Source organism: Microtus oregoni, unplaced genomic scaffold (genome assembly GCF_018167655.1).
Source record: "Microtus oregoni isolate MIOR12 unplaced genomic scaffold, Mior012 000014F_ref0000157, whole genome shotgun sequence".
Lineage (NCBI taxonomy): Eukaryota > Metazoa > Chordata > Mammalia > Rodentia > Cricetidae > Microtus > Microtus oregoni.
In genome coordinates, this window is record NW_024543073.1 from 8,098,878 (window position 1) to 8,122,083 (window position 23,206).

Sequence of the window (23,206 nt, forward strand, 5' to 3'; positions counted from 1 at the left end):
TTGTATGAGGTGTCAACACTCAGAACTGGTGAAGATCACTTGTTTCTTTCTTTTCTAATTATTAGACTTTATCAGTCTCTTCCTTAAGTAAAATACACATCTCTTCCAAATTTACAGATTTTGAGTGCAAACCGGTAACATCTTTATATTCTTTATACTTTTGATTTTATTCACCTAGTAACCTGGTGGTAGGATATCTAATTTACCATACATGGTTAGCAGTGTTTCTAGAAGGATCCTAATGCCTGTAGCGATTTGGAGAAAGTATGCCTCATGGAGCATTCTTCCCTGCATGATTAATGGGAGCCTTAATTGCATGCTCACCTTTATACTCAATGTAGTTTGTATGTGCCAACAGGAATATTAAAGTTCATGCAGTGATGAGAATGCAGATGAGCAGATGAAAGACCACTAGGATCTTAGGGCCTTAACTGTCCAGTCCTTTTGCTGAATTCTCTATCAACAATGGTAGCATAAAGACGACTGGTACAGAAATCACCTTATAGATATTTTACTAATATTAAGAACGTTTTATGATTCATAATTGGATAGAGGTATTATTTAGATTGTTTTGAGATTTAAAAATCATGCTTCAGTAGTATTTCCATCCCCTCCTCTTCAGCCTTTTGCCTGCTCTCACTGGGATATGTCTGTGTGACCTGTGGTAGCTGAGAAAGTGGGTCTGATTGTCAAAGTGAGTGATCACATGGAACGTGTCCAGCTGTGGTCTTTACTTGTTATGGATTCATAACAAACAGTAGTGCCACCGGCCATCATCTAAAGAGGTTTCAGGTATCTGGTTTGTGAAGAATCATAAATATACAACTTTATTGCAGTAGTTAATGTTTATGTATCCATGTAAAGCAAAGATCATGAAATGATCATCTAAAATGAAGCCTAGAGAAGCCGGTGGTCGTTTTTCAGAGGATGATGTGCTGGGACAGTGACTGGCTGGCACCCAGCACTCGGCATCTGGACTCTGTTACATTCTCAAACTTATAAATGTGTATTTTAAACTTAAAACCAATAAACATCAGAAATCACATGTTTTAACCCAATATGATATATTGATACTGAAATTTTTAATTCTATATAATTTTTATGTCATAAAACTTTCCTTCAATTTTTATAAACTAATATTTAAAGATGTATAACAAGAGATAGTACTCCCATGTCTTCACCTTTATTAAAACCTTTTAAAATAAGTAGGGGTGCAGCTTACTGGTGCAGAGTGCTTGCCTGCCATGTACAAGGCCCTTGGGTTCAATCTTCAAGTACTGAAAAAGACGGTAGAATCTTTTGTAATGCTCTGTGTTTATTAAAACATCTTTTTCCAATCTTGGAAGAAATCTGAAAATGCTGCTCTGTGGACTTCCCGGTAAAGCAGTTATTTTGCGGTGTTTTCTCCTGATCATAGTGTGCATTATGCTATTACACTTCATCACAGTCTCTTCCCACTGGTATGTGTTTATAGACTCTAGAATATACAGTAATCATTAGTAGATATATAATAGCTGATCATGAAGTTTGTTTTAGGTATTACAGTAGTGGTTTGCATTAGATATATACTTGTTACTGAATGGATTGTACTAAATGACAGCCCTGCGGGTTGGCACACATTTTCTTTAAAGGACCAGATGGTATTTTGGACTTTGTGGGTCATTTGGGCTATTGGAGTTGCTCAATTCTGCTGCTGTAGCCATAGATACAAATTAGCATGGCTGTGTTTTGATAAAATTGTATTTATAGACCCCGAAAATTTAAGTTACTTATAATTTTCATATGTCATGAAATATGCATCTTTTGACATTTAAAAACGCCAAATAAAGATGTAAAAACAAGCAGTAGACTGAATTTAGCTTGAGTCTCAAATTTGCTGAATACTGTCTTGGTGGTTGACTGTTCTGAACTAAGTTCTAGTGTGAATTAAAGCTGAAGAGTTATCTGAAACTTTTAAGAAGGGTAGGCCTTACACTGAATGATTTAATCCAACCTCTTTTCTGGGGGGAAAAATCAACAAATATAAATAACATTTTGACAATAAAGAAGTAGTTGAAAATATTGTAAATCACTTCTTTTCCTTGATGACATAGAGGAGTTCTGATGTTACAAAGCCTTTTTTTCTAATGGGCAAGAACTATTACAATTCATTGTAATATATATTGGAATATGCATTGGACATGTGTATGCATTTAAATATTAAAGACTTACTTTCTCAGGGCATTTGCATGATAGATAAATTTCCCATTGGTGCGCCCTGATGTTGACAACCTACAGTCATATAAAATCTTTGCAAGTTTTAGTTCGGATGGGTCAAATAGAAGCTAAGGATAGTAAAAAGAGAGTGCAGAAAAGAATCAGATGTAGAGTAATTCACAAATGGAGTAGAGGGTGCTGAGCACGTGGGTCAGTGCAGGAGAGCACAGCAAAGGGGCAGTAATTCCAGCCCATAGTGCAATGTCTGTTTCCACACCCACAACCATGCAGAACTAGACTCTGCAGAAAGGTAGGTCCTGGTGTTATTATTTGTGTGATAAAGCATTCGGCAAAGCTGACTTGAAGAGTGGTGTCTGGTCTGTTCAGCTGGGAGAGCTCGATCTTCACGCCCATTTACCATGTTTAATTCCCAGCCTGCTCAGTCTGTCTGAACCTCTTTCCCTGGTGTGTGGAACGGGGTCGATGTTTTGTCCTTTCTGCCATGGTTAGGTTTGCAGCTAGCCCTCCTCCTTCTTTGGTGCCCTTTGCTGCTAAAGGTTGACAGACTGCTTAGGAAGGCATGGTTGATTTCAGAGCCAAGGCAGGAGCAGATCTTCAAACCTGGAGAATTTATCTAATTTCCCTATAAGATAAGGAAGGACACTTAACGGGTTTACAGAGAAGACTGAGTCAACTAAAATTAGAAAACTGTTTTTCCCTTTCTAAAGCAGTAGTTCTCAACATGTGACTTGCGACCCTTTTGGGGGTCTAATGACCCTTTCACATGGGTTTCCTAAGACAGTTGGAAGACACAGATATTTACATTATAATTCATAAAAGTAGCAAAATTACAGTTATCAAATGGCAACAAAAGTAATTTTATAGTTGGGGGTTACCACAACCCATGGGACTATCTTAATGGGTCGCAACAAGGAAGGTTGAGAACCACTGCTCTAGAGACTACATAGCCAACAGTGAGCTTTTCAGAATTTCCTGTAAACCCTCATAGGACAAGCAGATGTTATTGAGTCTTTGCTTTTGAAAACATATATAGACAATGTGTAAGACTGGGGTGGTGCTGTACACCTTTTGTTTTATACTTGTGAGGCAGAGGCAAGAAGATTTCTGTGAGTTCAAAGCCAGCCTGGTCTATAAAGCCAGTTGCAAGCCATCCAAAGCTACGTAGTGAGCCCCTGCCTCAAACAAAACAAAACAGAAAAACAAACATAGATGTACTAAATAAAATGAACAATAAGAATACATTCAATAAGCTGAAGATATATGTAAATATAAAAATCATGTAGCTTTCAAAACAACTATTTGCTATAGGTACCATTTTAATTTCCATTTTACAGAATCGAAATCTGATGCTTTGAAAATTAAGTTGCCCTGGGTACTATAGCTAGAAGTGATAGAGGTGGAAGGAGAACCAGACAGTCTGGTCTAGAGCATGCTGTGTAGCTTTTCTGGTCTAGAGCATGCTGTGTAGCTTTTCTGGTCTAGAGCATGCTGTGTAGCTTTCCTGATCTAGAGCATGCTGTGTAGCTTTTCTGATCTAGAGCACACTGTATAGCATTCCTGATCTAGAGTGTGCTGTATAGCTTTTCTGGATGCAGCTGCTCTATTCCCTTCCCTCTGCTGCAGTGTCTACTAAGTGGGCATTGAACCAGTGTCTGTGCTCTACCTCTGTATCCTGCCTCCCAAGAGTTCAAGTGAAGACTGATGGTATTCTCCAGCCACAGATGGCAGCTACTTACTAGAGCACATAAGAAGAAAAATTCCTGTAATAAAAACTTTTCTAAATCCTCGATAAATTGGGCAATTACAAATTCAGATTTTCAGAATAATATAATTTTGACATTGCCTAGAACTTTATTTTGATTTGTTCTTTATGCCATAAATAGACTAAATTGAATTCTGATGATTATGAGCTGCGGTTTTGAAGATATGAAACTGTCCTCCGGACAGTCTAATATTTTTTCACAACACCTGTCACCACCTGACTTTATACATCTGTGTGTTTAGTTCCTGTACCCCACTTCCCTCGTGTTTGTCGTTTGAGGCATTTCATCTGCTCAAACTCCAGTATTTAAAACAGTTCATCATAGATGTTTAAAAAAATATCTTATAGATGAGTGCATCAAAGCTTTATGTATGGCCAGCAAGATGGCTGAGCAAATAAAAGCTCTTACCACTAAACTTGATAACCTGGGTTCCATTCCCAAAACCAACATGGTAGAAGGAGAGAACTGACTTTGCTAGGTTACCCTCTGATCTCCACACATGCTGTTGGGTTCCTCATTAAAAAAAGTATAAAAGGAAAAAAATGTTTACTTTGGATAAATTATGGAAAACAGACATTTAAATGCTATTTTTTCATTCTAGCATGGATTAGAAGAACAAGAAAGACTCCACCTACTATGGAGGTAAGAATACATGGGAAAATATTCAAATAGTTTATGCTTGTAATGCTGTGTTTTCAGCTGAGAACTTGTACTACTAAACATACATAAATTCTTGGGAAAAATATTATACATCTCAGAGTATTAATTTTACTCTGTAAGAAGTAATTCTCAAGTATTTCTAGTAAAATAATTTATTATAATATATTACCATTACATAGTAATAAAATATTGTATGATAAAAATATATGCACATATTCTTGTATTCTTATAATTTTTCTTTATTCTTGAGAACTTCATGCATGGATTCAATGAAATATAATTATATCCATTTTCTCATTTCTCTCCACCAACTACCCTGTATCCCCCTCTCATATTCCCATCTCTCAACTTCATGTCTCTTTTTGTTTTTCTTCTTTTCCCACAATCCATTGAGCCCTTTTAGCACATATGTGGATGGACATGGGGCCAGCCACTGCCACAGAAAGCTTGCCAGTGGGAATATCCTCAAGAGGGAATGATTCTCCCTCTCTCAGCATCCATCAAGTGCCAGCAGCTTATGCTGAGGGGCGGGGTGTGGAGAACACACTGCCCACCCACACATCCTGGAGTTTTGCCTTGTTTGACCTTGTTCAGGGACCGTGAGTGGAGTGCAATAGCCACGTCCTGTCCAGAAGACGGCATTGAGGAGCACCTCTCCCCATCCTGCAGTTCTTATTCTTTCACAGTCCCTGAACCTTGGAGTTGGGAGGAGGTGTTGATCAGTCTCTTGTTCTCAGCACTTAACGGATTCCATGTGTCTGCCCTGAATAAAGGCACTGGGGAAAGAATCTTCTTTGGCCAAGGTTGAGAACAGCCTGTGTCCAGAAGTATTAATGTGAATATTTCAGAAGGCAGTTTGGCCATGTGACTATAATAAATGCACATCTTATGGAACTGATAAGAATATTTAAAAAAAAACACTTTGACAGGAAAATGGTTTAAAGACCATTTTCTAAGTCAGTTGCCTATAATACTATCATCTCAGAAGACTGGGTCAGGAAGATGGCTAGTTTGAGGTCACCCTGAGAACCTTGGGGGGGATCAGTCCTTAGATTTTTAGAATAGTATATGTTTGAAGCTTAGCAGTTTGTGATAAACTCTAAAATACTATAACATTACTATTTCTCCCCTGGCCAACTTGAAGGGGAAGGAATCAGTTTCTAGTACAGTTCTTGGGGGTCTCTGGCCAGCGGAAGGTCTGATTCCTCCCTTGTTGACTTCGTCCTCTGACCTCCTTGTACCTGCTTTACTCATACTCCTTAGAGGAGCTTCCGGGAGGCTCTCAGGCTTAATGCTGCTTCCTGTTGCCATCAGCAGACAGACTTACCTGTTTATATTTAATTCTTCTTAAAAGGTCTTTAAAATGCTAGGATACCTCTCTGAACTTTTTTCTTTCCTTTGTTCCCTTTTTTCTTACCCTCCTCTCCTTCCTTCCTTCCTTCCTTCCTTCCTTCCTTCCTTCCTTCCTTCTTTCTTTCCTTCCAAGATAGGGTTTCTATGTGTAGTCCTGGCTGTCCTGAATCTAACTCTGTAGACCAGGCTGGCCTCAAACTGAGACACCCTCCTGCCTCTGCCTCCCAAGTGCTGGGATTAAAGGTGTGTGCCACAAGCACCTCCTCGACTTCTTAACTCATAGATTTAATTATTCCTTTCTTGAATACCCTAGCTTTGACACCTTAATAGGCCCTTGGAGTTTACCTTTCAAGTTTATTGTTTACTCATCTTTCTGATGGCATTATAAGCAAAGTAATACAAGAATTAAGCCTTATTCATCTTTGCATCCTAACCATCTGATGCAGGGCTTGATTTGTTATCATTAGGCTGATTTATATAGACAGATTTGAGTAATGAGCTTGAGTTTCTATCCACCAATGTTGAACATTGCTTGCTGTATTTTCAAAGAGGTTCATATGCAACTACAGTACATCAGTGTGGTTCAGCACTCGCTCTGCAGTGCAGTACGAAGTGAGCTAGCTCTGCTTCACAAAAAAAGTAGACTTTTCCTGACTCTTATATTAGAAGCCATTAATAGCAAATGTTTAAAAATACTGTTCTTTTCAGACTAACAGAATAGTTGGAAGCACAATAAACTCTACTGGTTGAAAAGTAGCCCTGCTTTTTGCTATTTTTGACAAAATGCATGATGATTCAGTGATATGTTTACAGACAGTAAAAAAGAAAGGCACATTAGTGGTCTGCCAACTTCGATTTCAATTGTTTCATGAAGGGGAAAAGGAGTTCAAGACACCAATAAAGAAAGACTGGTCAAAAGTACTTGGAAATGATGCTGCTCTAGTCTAGGCAAAGGTTGGGTAGATGTGTAGGCACACTCATCGTGGCTTTGTTTATTTACTGGACCATGGTCTTGACTCTGGGCTGGAAGCTCTAACGACTTACTATGTCAAATGATCGTGAAATGGTGAGGAGAACTCCAAGTACTGGTTTACAGTGGGAATCTAGCAAAGCAAGGGGTACAGGAAATGATGGGAAGTGGGTAAAATAAACAGTTAAATGTTTTATGCTTATTTATGTGACATATTGCATCTACTTCAACTGAGATAGTTTGACCTACAGTGGTGTAAATGGTTGAGAGACTTGTATGTTGTTATCAGTATCTGTTCATACAAGCAAGATTGTATGTTGTTATTAGTATCTCTCTTCACACAAGCAGGATTGTATGTTGTTATCAACGTGTTCATACAAGCAGACCCTTGTGGAACGGAACAGAAGATTTTCAGATGCTGGTTAAGCTCCCACTCTCATGGACAGTATTTGTCTGGATTATCTTCCAACTTTTGTCTCTAGAGTCTCATTTTCTTGCTGCTCCCATTCTGAGTGACACCCCCTTTTACTATTACAGCTGTTTTACTATGGTCAGATGCTACCAGTCCTACAACTCTTCTTCGGTTTTACCTTTTCATACTTCTGCTCTTGCCTATAATATGTTGATTTTGCAGCTTAACATTCAGAGAAGAATATTGTTTCCAAATTCTTGAAGTCTATTTTGGTGTTGTCTTCAAGTAACTGGCATTCATTGAGTTCTGTGTGTTCAGTATTATTAGGCTAACAAAATGAAATGTCCTAATTTTGACATTTTGCATATATGGCTCTACTTTCCTGTTGACTTAAATTACAAAGGTGAATGTTGGAAGCGGGGCTGCTTGTTTGTCCTGGCAGCCCAGAACTGAGATAATCACACAGAAACCATATTATTTAAATCACTGCTTAGCCCATTAGCTCTAGCTTCTTATTGGCTAACTCTTATATCTTAATTTAACCTATTTCTATTAATCTGTATATCACCACAAGGTTATGGCCTACCAGCAAAGTTTCAGCACGTCTATCTCCAGCAGCAGATCCATGGCATCTATATGACTCCACCCTTCTTTCTCCCAGCATTCAGTTCAGTCTTCCGCGCCTACCTAAGTTCTGCCCTACCAACAGGCCAAGGCACTTTCGTTATTCATTAATGGTAATCACAGCACACAGAGGGGACTCCCACATCAAGTGAACTATGTGTTCTTTCAAAAAATAGACACCTCTCTTATCCCAAATCTTGTATTTTTAGAAATGTGGTAGAAATTTAGGAGAAAATTGCAACATTTTTACACTCTGGGATCTAGCATCATTAATTAAAAATTAATGAAGTAGAACTGATGTCTAAACATGAGCAAATCTCAGAAAACATGGTATTGCATAAAAAGAGCAAATCACAGAAGATTCCATACTGTATGCCATTCATATAATCTTGAAAGTAGGGAAAGAATGATGGGCATTCATTCAGTTAAGGTGGGAACTTAAAACAGGGGTCCACTTTTACAAGTCTAGTGGGAATGACAGTTAATATGAAAGACAGAAACCTACATAAATAAGTAAATAATGAGGAGAAGGCAACATGGATAAAACTGTTTAAAAACCTTACTACCATCTTCAGAGATACAAAGCAAAACAAACTGCTGCTTAAGGAAAATACCGTTTCATCACACAAATGGTTTGGGGGAAAATATAATAAATGAAAACTATTTAATGGAAAGATTAGAACCTTATATTGAAGTAATTTTTTGTAAGGCAGGACAAAGGACAGAGCTGGCTACAGAAAAGGAAATGGTTGGCAGCACTGGACGCTAGAGACAGTGCCCTTAGTGCATAGGTCAGTGGTGGCCTGCAGTTCTGTACTTATTGTTATCAGCTAAGTTTGAGTAGGGAAAATCATTTTCAATCATGGGAGGTCTCACAGAATTGTTTTCTACAAACCCGTTGTCAGGAAGTTATGGAAATGCAAAGATGAGAGAACAGGAGACAAGCGTCCAGCCTAGGCAAAGAGTAGTAGAATACAAGGGCAGCTAGACCACTAGGTGGTGTGGGGGCAAGAAATGCAGGGAGAGTGTTGAAATACACAGAGGACGTGATACACTGGAAGACAGTAAATGAGCCTCACTATACATCAGTGTGTGAAAAATAGAATTCACTCATTAGCTCCAGTAGGAACAAAACATGGTGTTTTAGGACAAAATGACCACAGGAACTCTTTTAAAAGAAAATATTTAGTTGGGGCTGGCTTATAGTTTTGTAAGTTTAGTCTATTATCATCATGGTGGGACATGGTGACATGCAGGCAGACATGGTGCTGGAGAAGAAACTGAGAGTCCTACATCTTGCAGGCAACAAAAAGTAGTGTGAGATACTGGGCAATATCTTGAGCATGTATGAGACCTCAAAGCCCACTTCCACAGTGACACACTTCCTCCAAGAAGACCACACCTAATCCAACAAGTTTTACACCTCCTAATAGTGCCACTACCTTTGGAGACCACTGAAATCAAACCACCCCACATGGGTAGAAAAAGGGAAGTAAGCATACATAAGTCACTAGTTAAAAGTATTCTTGCAGAATAATATAAATATTAAATGTTGAACTGTAACTGGTGGCTGCTGGAAAACAAGGCTGGGGTAACTCTCCATTTCCCATTATACGGAGGGAGTCAACACACAAAGCTTAAATCCGAATAACAAGGGAGTGATCATGAAGGGTTACAGGCTGCTGCAAAGGCCCTAGGAGCAGAGCCTGTCTTACAGCTCTTGGGCGGGCCTTTGCATCCTTGTTTGGCCTGTGCTGTGACCCTAGGTGGCAAGTGAGCACTGGGTGTAGAGCCCTGCACTAGGAGTGCTTTACCAGCACACTTGAGCCCTGGCTCTCATCCCCAGTCCTGCAAACAGCCATCCAGAGTCAAGTAAAATACGTAAAGTAGCTTCGAGGAAGGAGTTATAGTATTTTCATAACAAATATTTTTGTGATATTAGCCCTACAAACTTTGACTTAAAAGAGGAAAAAAAAGAATTTGTTTTGTTTTGCGAGACAGGGCCTCACACTGTAGCACAGATTGTCCCTGAATTCACACCAGGTTTCTTGTCTCAGTTTGTTCCCTGATTGCTGGGGTCTGATGGGCAAGTCCCATACCCTACTCAGCTTAAGCTTTGTAAGCCAAACCATGCTGTAGTAGACTTGGCAGTTACTGTAGAATGTGTCTGATTGTGGTTGTGCCCAGTAAAACTTTATTTACAAAAACAGTAGGTCAGTGAAAGCAGTCAGTTTGCCAAATCAGCCACAAATCAGTGGTTTCTAGACTGTCAGCCTGTACCGCTGGGCATGGAGAAGCTTGCTGTCTAATGTTCAGGTTCAATAGCTTTAAGGAAATCAATTCCATCTTCTCTCTGCATGTGCAGTCTTTCACTTAAAAGAAAAAAAAATCTTCCTAAGAACTCCTGACCTGCTGGTTGTCATCAGACCTACTTTAAGATTACTATTAGAAGTGTCGACCTTTTAAAAGGAAAGATTATCCTTTGTCCACACTGCACCTGACTATGGGACCTTGCTTTGGGGGTTAAAACTCTCCAGGCTCCCCTGGGGCCTTTGAAGAGTGAGTCTTACCTGAGGGAGTGTCCCTCAAGAGCAGAGCAGAGGCAGAGCTTCAGTGGGAATGATCTGAGAAGCAGCACACGGTCTTTATTCAGGACACAGGCTTTCAGCCAGTCTATAAGACAATGGCTGATCTGTCCAACTAGCTAGCTAGCTGTCCGCTTAGCATCCGAAATTTAAAATTCAGAGGTGCGAAACTTGTCATGGGGATGCATAATAACACATTTATTTGAATTTTAAAATTAACCCAGACTTATTCTGACAGAGAATAAGTCAGACTTGGCTGATCGGGTTTGACAATCAGGACTAGCTTTGCCAATTAAGTTATATGGTTATATCTTCCATAAATTGAACAAGCAGAACTGAAACTCTGAGGCTTTAAAGAGCATTTAAAGTCTACATTCACTGTGCAATCAGTACTGATGCTGGCTTTGCTATTGATTTGCCACCTGAAATGTGACATGGTTTGTAAAATCTTATACATAAAAGTGCTGCTGTTGTTTATGGATGTATCGGGATACAGTGAAAGCTGGCATGGAAATGACAGACTAGAAAGGAAACACAAGGCTGTTGTTACTAGAAGAGAAATCAGGAGAAACCACCAGGGGCTTTTATCATATCAGCAGAGTTTAATCCATTCAGTTTGATAGTGGGGACATAGGAGTATATTGTTAGCTATATATATTTCTGTTCATAAAATATTCTGTTTAAAACAAATACCAAGAGGGCTGCCCTTGTAGCTTGGTTAGTAGAATGTTGCTTAGCATACTCTGGCTCCATTCCCAGTACTGCATAAACCAGGCATGGGGTGCAGCCAGTTACCCCGGTACTCTGAAAGTGTAGGAGGATCAAAAGTTCAAGATCATTTTAGCTAAGTAAAAGTTTAGCAGTAAGTTTGAGACCCCGCCACAGTAAGACAGATAAATAAGCAGTGCCTTATAATCATATCAAGTTGAGCCAGGCAGAGAGAGAGAGCGAGAGCGAGCAGGTTGAATCTCTGGTAGAATGATAAGACATTCATTTTTAAAATATAATATTTTCCATACATTTTAATCTGGTTATGGTTCCCTTCCCCCAACTCCTCCCAGCTCCCACCTACCCACCCCTACACTCTTCTTTCTCTCATTAGACATTCTTAAACTAATAAATGATATATTTGAAATTCAAAAAAAACACTTAAAAGAATTTTCTTAGCAACTTCCATAGAAAACAAATCAGCAGGACTTAATTTTTGAAATTCCTTCTGAAAGTTGTAATGTTTAATTAGGCTTATTATTTATTCAGTTACGATCAAATACCTCACATGGACTTAAAAGTTAATGTACTTTCCCTATAGACTTCTTTTGCACATGCCAATCTGACCTAAATGCATTGAACATAACACTGTTAAGTTATATTTAGTTTCTAATTTTAGTATCTCTTTTTCCTCCTGTGGAACTGAATTAGTCCGAAATGGTAAAATTGTGAAGAAAACCTCTTCACGTATCACCTTAGCAATGGGACCTTGCTGCAGTTTACACAGGAGTGCCGCGTGTTCTGTGCCAGTGTCGTTCTGGGATCCCGTACTTGCAGGGCTGAGAAGCTTCCTCAGTGACTGTTCTTTATTTGGCTGCTGCCTTAAGTGTGGTGTGCTGCAAAGCCGTCTCCCTTGGCCAACACCGTGACTCTGCTTGACTTAGTCTTTTATCTTATTAAAATATTAACGCTAAAAAAAAATTTCTTTTTTAAAGACAGAAATAATAAGTTACCCCCAAAAGTTCTGGTAGATTCCACAGCTCTCAGTTTTAACAAGTTAATTGACTCAGGCATGCGTTAGTGCTTCATTGCCAGCGGGAGTACTTGCCCCGTGGGTTCTGCTCTTCCTTAACTACCACAGTAAATGAAAACACACAAGTACCTGCTTGCAGCACACACACACTTAGCTTTGGAGAGGATGTCTCCCTGTCTGCCTTCCTTGGTGTTGACATCCAGCTCTGTGAAAACAGCAAGGATGTAAAATTCACCTTGCTTCCTAGAGAACTGTGCTAAGAGAGGAAGATGAACCCCGGGTGCATTTTGAGTTACAATCCTGAGCCTGTTCTTAACTGCTAAGTCCGTCTGTCTTCCTGCCTGAAGTATGAATATCGTTAATCATTCAAGAGCTATTTGAAAATGAGTTTCTTCTCATTTTCAAAACATTGGTTGTAGGTGAGCATTGCTAAGAAGCATCCTGTCAATTCCAAAGCTCTTGCTTTTTCTTGGTCAGGGGTGCTGCTCCCAAGTCTGTCTGAGCAGACTACACATTTTATTCTTAGCACAGTTTGTCATCCATTTTGACCTTTATCTGACGTTTAAGGAACAGAAATATATATATATATATATATATATATATATATATGAATATATAAAAGAAAAAGTTTTAAGTAAGTTATAAGTAAGTTGCTATTATTTATTATTTTTAGGTAGATTCATCAAAACATACTAGGTACATATTAAATAGTATACATAATTAGTTCTGAATGGTTAACCTAAATCATATCAACGGTCAATAAGACAAGTCTCATAAGCTGGAGTTATATCCAGATTGGGAATGGCTGAGGGAGTACAGTTGGGAGATAATGTCTCTAAATTCATACTTTTCTTGTTATTTTTTCACTCATCTCCATACTAGAGAAGTAATGATTTTATGCGATCTCAGTTTAAAGAAAAGCATGACTGATAATCACTTGTATGTGATGCAAGATCTCGTTGGGAAGGAGGTGTTTAAGAAAAGTACATCTGTTTGCGTTGGTGATACACCTTCTAAAAGGCCAGGCATAGCTGATCACCCAAAGGAAGAGATACAAATGACTAATAAATATTTGGGGAAACGTTCAATATTTACATCAGAGAAATGTAAATTAAAACTGTTGAGTTTCCATCTCATACCAGTCAGGATCATGAAGACAACAAACAACAAATGTTGACAAGGATGTGGGGAAAGGGGACTCTAATATACGGCTGGTGGGCTCAGAAACTGGAGCAGCCCCTATGAAATCAGTTGGGAAGTTACTCAGAAAACGGAAAGGGAACTACTGTGCAACCCAAAGGAATCCAAGTCAGCACAACAGAGATGCGTGTCTGTCTGTGTTTACTGTTGCCCTGTCCACAGGAGCCCAGATGGCCCATCAGCACAAAGGAGTAAGGCAGAGGGCATAGACGTGTATAGTGAGATTCTATGCGGCCATAAAGAAAAATGAAATGGTGTCATTTGCAGGAAAATGGGCAGAACTGGAGAGCATGCTGTTAGTGAAGGAAGCTACCACATATACATGAAGGCGGGAAAGAAACTGTGAGGAGGGGAATTCATTATAAGAGAGGGATATGGGACAAAAGAAAGACAAAAATACCACATTTCCCTCTCTGTGCAGACTCTACATTTAAGCAATGCAGGTGCACATGCGGACAGGACAAGGAAGCAGAAGGTAGATTATTTCAGGGGGGTGGGAGGAAGAGAGCCATGGTAAAGGCAATGGGAGGTAAATAAAAACAAGATACAAGCACACGGGCATGTGTGTGAGAGAGAGAAATCTCAAAATGAAACCCAATATTTTGTACATTACAACAATTAACTTTTAAAATATTAGAATTTGAGTAAAAGGAACTACCCTACAATGTGTGGGTAAGCCTCTAATCATTGAAGATCTTAGGGGAGAAGTCCTGGTAATCCCTAGGGTGTCAGTACTGCCCCGTGTGAGGGTGTCTGTCAGGACTGTACCTGTGTGAGGGTGTCTGTCAGGACTGTACCTGTGTGAGGGTGTCTGTCAGGACTCTGTCTGTTTCTGCTTTTAGATTGAGGTAAGACACCCACTCCTCCCAGTGTTTCTCATTCACATAAACTCAGAACCCAGAAATTTGATAATTAGTCATCTTGTGGGTAGTTCTTTAATGAGTCAGTAAATAAAGTGACTAGCCAGAATAATTCAAAGTTGCAAATATTCAATGAATGATAGTCGCTATTATTTTATTGTCATTTCTACTTTCTATTAAAGTCCACAAGAGGGGCTTGAGGCAGCTCAGTGGCTTGATGGCTTGAATTCAGCCCACAGTGGGAGGAGAGAACTGACTTCCATGGCCTCCGTGGGTGCTGCCACCACCCAAAATAAGTGAAGTGTTTAGAATTCATACATAAATATTCCACAAGACATTTAATTTCATGTGAAGTTACAGAATTAGATCTGTACTCCACATTCATTTTTGTTGTTGTTGTAGTATTATCGTGTGTGTGTGCGCGCGCACACACGCGCAGTTAGTGTGGGAGGTCAGAAGACTACTTGTAGCAGTCAAGTTCCCCTGCCACTGTGACCCCAGGGATTGAACTTAGGTCCTCAGGCTTTCACAGCAAGCCCTTTTACCTGCTGAGCCATCTTGCTGGCCCTTGTTTGTCTTTTGGAAATAGTTATATTTGTGAACAGTCTTATGGTATTTTTGAATGCTTACTTTATAGAAATAAATGTAAAATAAATTTCAGGGTTTGTCTCCCTATTTTTTGTGGGTTTTTTGTTTGTTTTGTTTTGTTGCGGGGGGCGGGGTGTTCAAGACAGGGTTTCTCTGTAGTTTTGGAGCCTTTCCTGGATCTAGCTTTTATAGACCAGGCTGGCCTTGAACTCACAGAGATCCCCCTGCCTCTGCCTCCCGAGTGCTGGGATTAAAGGCACGAGCCGCCAGTGCCCAACTTTGTCTTCCAATTTTTCTAGCCTAAGAACTGCCAGTTTTCTACTTGTGATATTCAGATCAATTTAATATATTTAAATTTTTAAAATGCAACATATTTGAATTTTAGTAATATAGCTACTTTCTTCTAGAGGTCATGATTTGAAATGTTGAGTCCCAATGGGAAGAGAGGCGAGCGCGTAGGAGGCGGTATGAGATTCCTCTGGGACTTGCCTCTGCACTCCTGTCATACCATTTACTCCTGCCTCCTGCTCACGGTAGCTCTGCCTGCGTGGGGCGTCTGTGGGAAAGAATGTGACATGTGCAAGAGTTAAGGTACTGCTATCCTCCATCACTGATAGGGTATCATCAGGGATAGGCCTGAGGGGTGAATGCTCCCTCTGTCGCCTGGGCAGGCAGCTGGTGCACATATGCCTTGCTTTCTCAGAGCCCAGCAGCCAGTGTGGTGACCAGTTACAGCACATGCTGATGCAGGGCTCCCTTCCTCCCACTCTGCCATATCGTGTTCCTTTCACTGGGATCCCTTATTCAACATCAGCTGAATCAAAACCAAAATTGTCTTTAGCAGACGTGAGCTCAAACCATTACTGGTCAGTACCAGGTCATTAAATTCAACAGGTCTACTCATTTTGTAATCTGACTGCATGTCGTTATGCTGACAGAAACAGTATGCTCATTAAGAACAAGGCTGAAACGGTGTGTGGAGTGCCCGACAACTTGGTGACCGAGACTGTCTCTGGAGATGAAATGCTGGAGAACCCCCAGGTTAATGTTCACTAACAGTCTGGTATAGCCTGCAGCTGTACAAGTGGATCTTGTGAGGAGATGATTGCCTTCCCCTGTGAGTTGTGCTGTAGGAATACCAGTTGGGACTGGGCTCCACAACTCTGCATTTTGGTCAGTTGTGATTTTCAGTAATGGGTTCCTAAGTTGCAAAGAGGAGTTTTCTTGATGAGTACGGGGAGTACACTTATCTGTGAGATAAGGACAAGGTTTAGAACGCAGTTAGGGATTGTTCTCCTTTAGTAGAGCAAAGGTTGGGGGTCCTCTTCCAAGACCCCGACAGCTGTCCACGTTCCTGGGGCCAGGCATGGTTTCCCTCCTGTGGACCCCCGACAGCTGTCCACGTTCCTGGGGCCAGGCATGGTTTCCCTCCTGTGGACTAGGTCTTCATTCCAGTCGAGCTGCTGGTCACTGCCAGGGTATGTGTGCACTGCCGCACCTTTAGGTTATGCCGTGATGGTCGTGGTTGCGGCTCATAGGTATCAGAGCTGGGTGGGACTGCTGGCTGCTTCCCTCCTTTGGAAGGTGTCTTCTGTCACCACGACAGCTAGTCCTCAGGCAAGAGGCTTGTAGGTCAGATCCAGCATAGGGGTCAGCTCAGGGTTGACCTTCATTTTTTAAGGTATTTTTAAAATGTACACAAAAATAAGAGTCATTTCTGAGGAAAAAATAGTGCTTCTTGTTTAAAATAAATTCCATCATCCTAGAATTTTGCTCAGTTTCTTTTTATTAAAATATTTTTATTTCAGTGTGTCTGGAGAGTAAAAATACATTTAGCTTTTAAATTTTGCTTTCCATCTTTAATGTATAAAGTTCTTGATACGCCCAGTAAAGTGCAGTGTTTTCAGAATTGCACAGTTGGATATAAGGTGAAATGTTCAGAAGGAGAATGAAATTCTTATGACAGGCCCTGTCTTCTTCCCAACTATTTCCAGCTTTTCTCTAATTACGTATTTTGACAGCCTTCCTTTTTCAGACGGGTAGAAGGTATGTTTCGAGAGGACTGAGAAGCACGTGGCCTCAGTAATTGTCTCCCCCACAAAATTAGACTAATTGCATTATCAGCTCTCGCCAAATTACATGGCAATTCATCATCAAAACACTTATTAGTGTTTGTCTAGAACAGCCTCACTAATGACGCCTGCGCAGCAAAGGAGCTCTGCGTTTTCATCAGCATTGGATGCTTTTGCCACATTTATGCTGCATGGCCATTCGACTGCAATAATTTTTTAAAGCTATGACATTATTGCACTAGAGTAATACTTGTTAACAAAATTCATTTGTGTATTGGCAAAATATTTGCAGATAATAAGCTCAGTGATATATTGAGTAGTAACATGGATTTACCTAAGGAAACATAATTATTGCCTTGAAGAAAGCAAGACCATCCTTTCCATAGGAAGACCTCTCCTAAAACTTAACTGATTAATTAATAAGCACTTTTCTTAAAAAAAAAAACATAAAATGTAAATGCTATTAGGCTACACTCAACCCAGCTTTGTTCAAACTAAAGGCTTTCTGATATCAGATGTTACTTATATATATATTAGAATTCTTTTAAATCTGTAAATAAATTTATTGCTAGATCTTTCTATTTGAGCCAGGTGGTGGTGGTGAATGCCTTTAATCCCAGCACTCAGGAGGCAGAAGCAGGTGGATCTCTGTGAGTTCAAGGCTTCAAGAGCTAGTTCCAGGACAGCCACCAAAGTTACAGAGAAACCTTGTCTTGAAAAACCAAAAAAAAAAAAAAGTATTTGATAGCCATTTGTGTAAAAATTCTAAGTAAATTACTCTTATTAATACATAATACAAAGGTCAGGCTTAGAAGAAATATTATGGAAATATTAGATACCTTCTTAATTAAAAATATAATCATTTAAGCTTTCATATTCTTATAACATTTTATGTGCTTAGCCTGCCTAACAGTGTGTACAAACAGGGTTCAACATCAGTATTAGAAAGTTTTTTGAAATAAGAGCTTTGATAATTCCTGCCACATTTATAAGATACCTAATGACAAGGAAAGGAACAAAATGGGACTTTTTTTACATTGAGTAGGGCACTTCTGGCCAACAGTAGGTATGGAAGACAGAGGACAGGTCACAGAAGTCGGTTTCCTTCCTTCTATCCTGTGGGTCCTGGGATCAGACTAAGGTGGTCAGGGCTGGCAGCAAGCACTTCTGCCCACAGAGCCATCTCACCAGCCCAGAAAGATGCTACTAAGGAAAATCTGAAAGTCTCATGTAGCCTGAAAATAAAGCCAGCATGAAAATATGAAAGTAACCATCTACTATGAGAAGGTCTCTTACCTGACAGGGGGCATTGCCACCTGTTCTGATCCCATCCTGTCCTGATTACCTGATTAATATTCAGGGACTGGCCATCTCTATTACTGAATTTTATTCTTAAATACTTGAAGGAAATGTCACTTGCCTTTCAATAAGGGAATTATCGTCAACACAGAATGATTGGCAGTAGAAATTCAGTCACAATTTCCTAGCAGTTTCTGATTTTTTTTTAAATTTATTTATTTATTAAAGATTTCTGCCTCCTCCCCGCCACCACCTCCCATTTCCCCCCCCCTCCAATCAAGTCCCCCTCCCTCATCAGCTCAAAGAGCAATCAGGGTTCCCTGACCTGTGGGAAGCCCAAGGACCGCCCACCTCTATCCAGGTTTAGTAAGGTGAGCATCCAAACTGCCTAGACTCCCCCAAAGCCAGTACGTGCAGTAGGATCAAAAACCCATTGCCATTGTTCTTGAGTTCTCAGTAGTCCTCATTGTCCGCTATGTTCAGCTAGTCCAATTTTATGCCATGCTTTTTCAGACCCAGGCCAGCTAGCCTTGGTGAGTTCCCGATAGAACATCCCCATTGTCTCAGTGTGTGGGTGTACCCCTCGCGGTCCTGAGTTCCTTGCTCGTGCTCTCTCTCCTTCTGCTCCTGATTTGGACCTTGAGATTTCTGTCCGGTGCTCCAGTGTGGGTCTTTGTCTCATTTCATCACCTGATGAAGGTTAATATTCAGGAGGATGACTATATGTTTGTCTTTGGATTCACTTTCTTATTTAGCTTCTCTAGGAACGTGAATTATAAGCTCAATGTCCTTTATTTATGGCTAGAAACCAAGTATGAGTGAGTACATCCCATGTTCCTCTTTTTGGGTCTGGCTTACCTCACTCAGGATAGTGTTTTCTATTTCCTTCCATTTGTATGCAAAATTCAAGAAGTCCTTGTTTCTTACTGCTGAGTAGTACTTAATATGTATATATTCCATACTTTCTTCATCCATTCTTCCATTGAAGGGCATCTAGGTTGTTTCCAGGTTCTGGCTATTACAAACAATGCTGCTATGAACATAGTTGAGCATATACTTTTGTTGTATGATAGGGCCTCTCTTGGGTATATACCCAAAAGTGGTATTGCTGGGTCCAGGGGTAGGTTGATCCCGAATTTCCTGAGAAACCGCCACACTGCTTTCCAGAGTGGTTGCACAAGTTTGCATTCCCACCAGCAATGGATGAGTGTACCCCTTTCTCCACAACCTCTCCAGCAAAGGCTATCATTGGTGTTTTTTATTTTAGCCATTCTGACAGGTGTAAGATGGTATCTTAAAGTTGTCTTGATTTGCATTTCCCTGATCGCTAAGGAAGTTGAGCATGACCTTAAGTGTCTTTTGGCCATTTGAAGTTCTTCTGTTGAGAATTCTCTGTTCAGCTCAATGCCCCATTTTATAATTGGGTTGGTTAGCCTTTTACAGTCTAGTTTCTTGAGTTCTTTATATATTTTGGAGATCAGACCTTTGTCAGTTGCGGGGTTGGTAAAGATCTTCTCCCAGTAAGTGGGCTGCCTTTTTGTCTTAGTGACAGTGTCCTTTGCTTTACAGAAGCTTCTCAGTCTCAGGAGGTCCCATTTATTCAATGAGGCCCGAACACGAACACACTGAACCTGATAGAAGAGAAAGTGGGAAGTACTCTACAACACATGGGCACAAGAGACCACTTCCTACGTATAACCCCAGCAGCACAGCCATTAAGTTCCTGATTTTTTTGAGGGCCCTGACACCACACTCCTTCTTTTAGTCTAAATTTGTTGGGTGTCTTATAATCACTTTTTCAGATGTTACCTAATAATACATTTTGCATCAGGTTTCTTGGCATTCGACTATGATACCCTATTGGCCATCATGAAAGCCATATGACAGGTTCTTAGACCCGACCAATTGCTGTATGGCAGTGTTCAATCGAGCCCTACTGTTGAGTCCCAGAATAGCCTAGGCCTCACAGTGCTTATTTTGGAGGAAAAGTGAGATTTGCTTCCTCCTTCTGAACACCTTTTTAAGAGAAAGGTTAATCCAGCTGCCTTTAAGAGTATTGGTCAAGAGAAAACCAGCAGTAAGCTCACAGAAAGGAAAAGCTCAAATTTGCTTAACAAACACCTTGTGAGTACCTGTGGTAGCTAGATGTTGACGGAGGATGGATGTTGACTCATGATGACCCTAGCAACATCAGGGTCATCGTGGAACTTGTACTTAGGAAAGTGTGTATGCCAAAAGGGGTCACTGCAAATGTGAAGAAGACTCTGAGAGAGGAGCAAACGCCTAAGAAACAACACTCAGCCTTCCTTATGTAAGACAAAGTTCAGGAAAGCTACCTTGGAGAGTTAGCCAGGCTGAGCCCTGAAGGGTGAGAAAGGACCGCTCAGGATGCAGAGTCGGCTGACACCAAAACCTCACCCATAGGTGAGAGCAGTTTGACAGCCTGAGGCATTCCCTAATACAGAAGAGAGGTAAACCAAATGCGTAGGGAAGGCAAGAAACACCTTTTCATTGACAAAGCGATGGGGAAGCACCTACTCTCATTTGCTACACAAACAGATGGAAGTTAGTGCTAGATACAAGTTTTCCAAATACCAAAAAACTTTCTGATCTAGAAGTTCCAGTCCTAAGAAGGTGTGCCCAGGAATGAATGGCAAGTGAGCTGATTTACACAGAGATGTAGTATTTGTAAAATATGAAGTGTTGTAAACATGCACCTGCATGTGATTCATTGGATATACCACATTCCTCTGCACAGTTATGTTAGCTACGAAGCAACCAGTGAGAATACTGTGGTCCTGACTGTGGACACACAGCTATCTAAGGAATATTAAGTCAAAAGCTAGGAGACAGTATGCATTGTGTATGCTTTATTTATTGTGACAAATGTGTTTGTAAATGAGATACCTTGTATTCATAAAGGCCATGAAGGGAAAGTATGTAGTGATGCATTCTGGCCTTTTCAGCAGAAGAAATAAAAGTGTAAGAGATTTTTGTTCTCTACTTCAGGAAGTTCTGTTTGTTTGGATTCTTGTATCTCTTTTAAAGGTATTTTGTAGGGAAAGAGCTGGGTGGAGGTGGTGCATGCCTTTAATCCCTGCACTCAGGAGGCAGAGGCAGGTAGATCTCTGTGAGTTCGAGGCCAGCCTGATCTACAAGAGCTAGTTCCAGGACAGGTTCCAAAACTACAGAAAAACCCTGTCTCAAAAAAAAAAAAAAAAAGCTATTTTGTTTTGTAGTGAAAGAAAAGTAAGAAACATAGTTTTTCTTTATTGAGAGTCCGGTTTACTCCTTTGCAAGCACTGGCTTCCTTTATGTTTCCAGTTTGTTAGGAAGCAGCAGAGCAGGCTGGATGATTAAATCAGGACACAGCAACGTCAGTCATCAGCCTACGTACAGTCCCTAGCTGTGGTTTCTGTCTTTGTAAGGCTTGCGAGAACAGGTCCTGTGGTCTGGACCTGCTACATCAGTAGGATCTAGAGCGCTCCATAGCTCGGAGTGTGCGCTCTGGATAGGGAAGGATCCATCTGCTGAGCCCTCCTTTGCCTTGTCTCTTCTCCTTTGTCTCGCATTGCTGCTGCTGTTGTTTTAAAGGGTAGGGCACAGGTTGACCTGGCAGCAAGTGGCAGGCAGTAGACAGCTTTGGGAATCAGTTCTCTTTCTACCTTACATAGGTTCCAGGGACAGGACTTGGGTCACCAGGCTTGTGTGACAAGATTCTTATCTACTGAGCTGCCTCACCGGCTCCTCATCAACCATTTTGATTACCTCCCACAACTCCCATGAGAATTCTCATCTGATTTTGTTATTTCAGCTTCTAGTCTCCATCAATGGGACATCAGGGACATCATGCCTGAACCTCTTTTACTCCTGGCACCAATCCTAAAAGAAGCCCAGCTCCACTGGTACCCATTCGAGCTTACACCTGCTTGCCTGGCCTTCAGGAGTCACTGTATCCTAATTAATACGCTTGCTTCTTCAATTTCTCTGAGGAGAAGAGTTCCCACTGTGGTTGCTTCTCCTCTCCCTTCATCCCTCCCTGAGTATCGTTTCAGTCAGTTTCATCAGAAGCAGCCCTTCAGAGACTTCCACTTCCCTCCAGTAGAGTTGCTTCAGGGAGCTCCAGCTGTCTGGCTGCCAGCACTAGTCACCTGGCTCGGGGCAGGTGCCACTGTTAAGCTTCTGCAGTGTTTGCCTCTCTGCACTTCTGGGTAGTCACAGATCATCTGTGACCCCTGACACTGCCCTCCCCATTACCTACTCTGTCTTCTTATAGGGCAGAAAAGGCTATGTCATCTAGGGAGTTGAGTAGGGGGTAGGTGTACTGAATTCCACTTTAAATGACCAAGAGTCATTTACCCATGCTTTCCTACGACCTACGCCTCTTTGGGAAATACCAGTAGGCTTTCTTGAGCTCTTGGGTACCTGTTGCCATGTTCCTATTGGTCTCAGGCACTAGGGATGGATGTTGTGATCTGCCACATTTGTGTTGTTATTGCAGATGTGCTATCCTGGGTAAATTACTCAGTGCACAATGGGTTAAAGAATATAACCATCATTATAACCTGTTTCTCTAGGCGGGTGGGACGTGAAATATTTGAGGTCTAAGAAGGTGGCTAATCATTAAATTTTCCTACTTTACCTAACGTAGGAACTCTGTATTTGCATGTTGATATATTCAAAGCCAAATACTTAATGATTGACAAGTGAAGAGTACACAAAGGTAGATTTTTCCCCAATTTCAAAAGCATCATCTTTGCCATTTATTTTTAAAAACTAATATAAATTCCTAAGAGTATAAATATCTCATTTGGTTTTCAAGAATATATGGCATTTTTCTCATTATGAAGAAAAGGCCTGTA

General features: G+C 40.6%; 1 protein-coding gene across 1 annotated transcript in view; it reads left to right on the forward strand.

The window, feature by feature from the left end:
- Ndufaf2 (NADH:ubiquinone oxidoreductase complex assembly factor 2) overlaps positions 1-23,206 on the forward strand; it is a 108,315-nt gene that overhangs the window by 72,696 nt on the left and 12,413 nt on the right. The window contains exon 3 of the mRNA XM_041663551.1: positions 4,582-4,622. Coding sequence (XP_041519485.1) covers positions 4,582-4,622 — 41 coding nt within the window. The remainder of the gene's footprint in view (positions 1-4,581; positions 4,623-23,206) is intronic.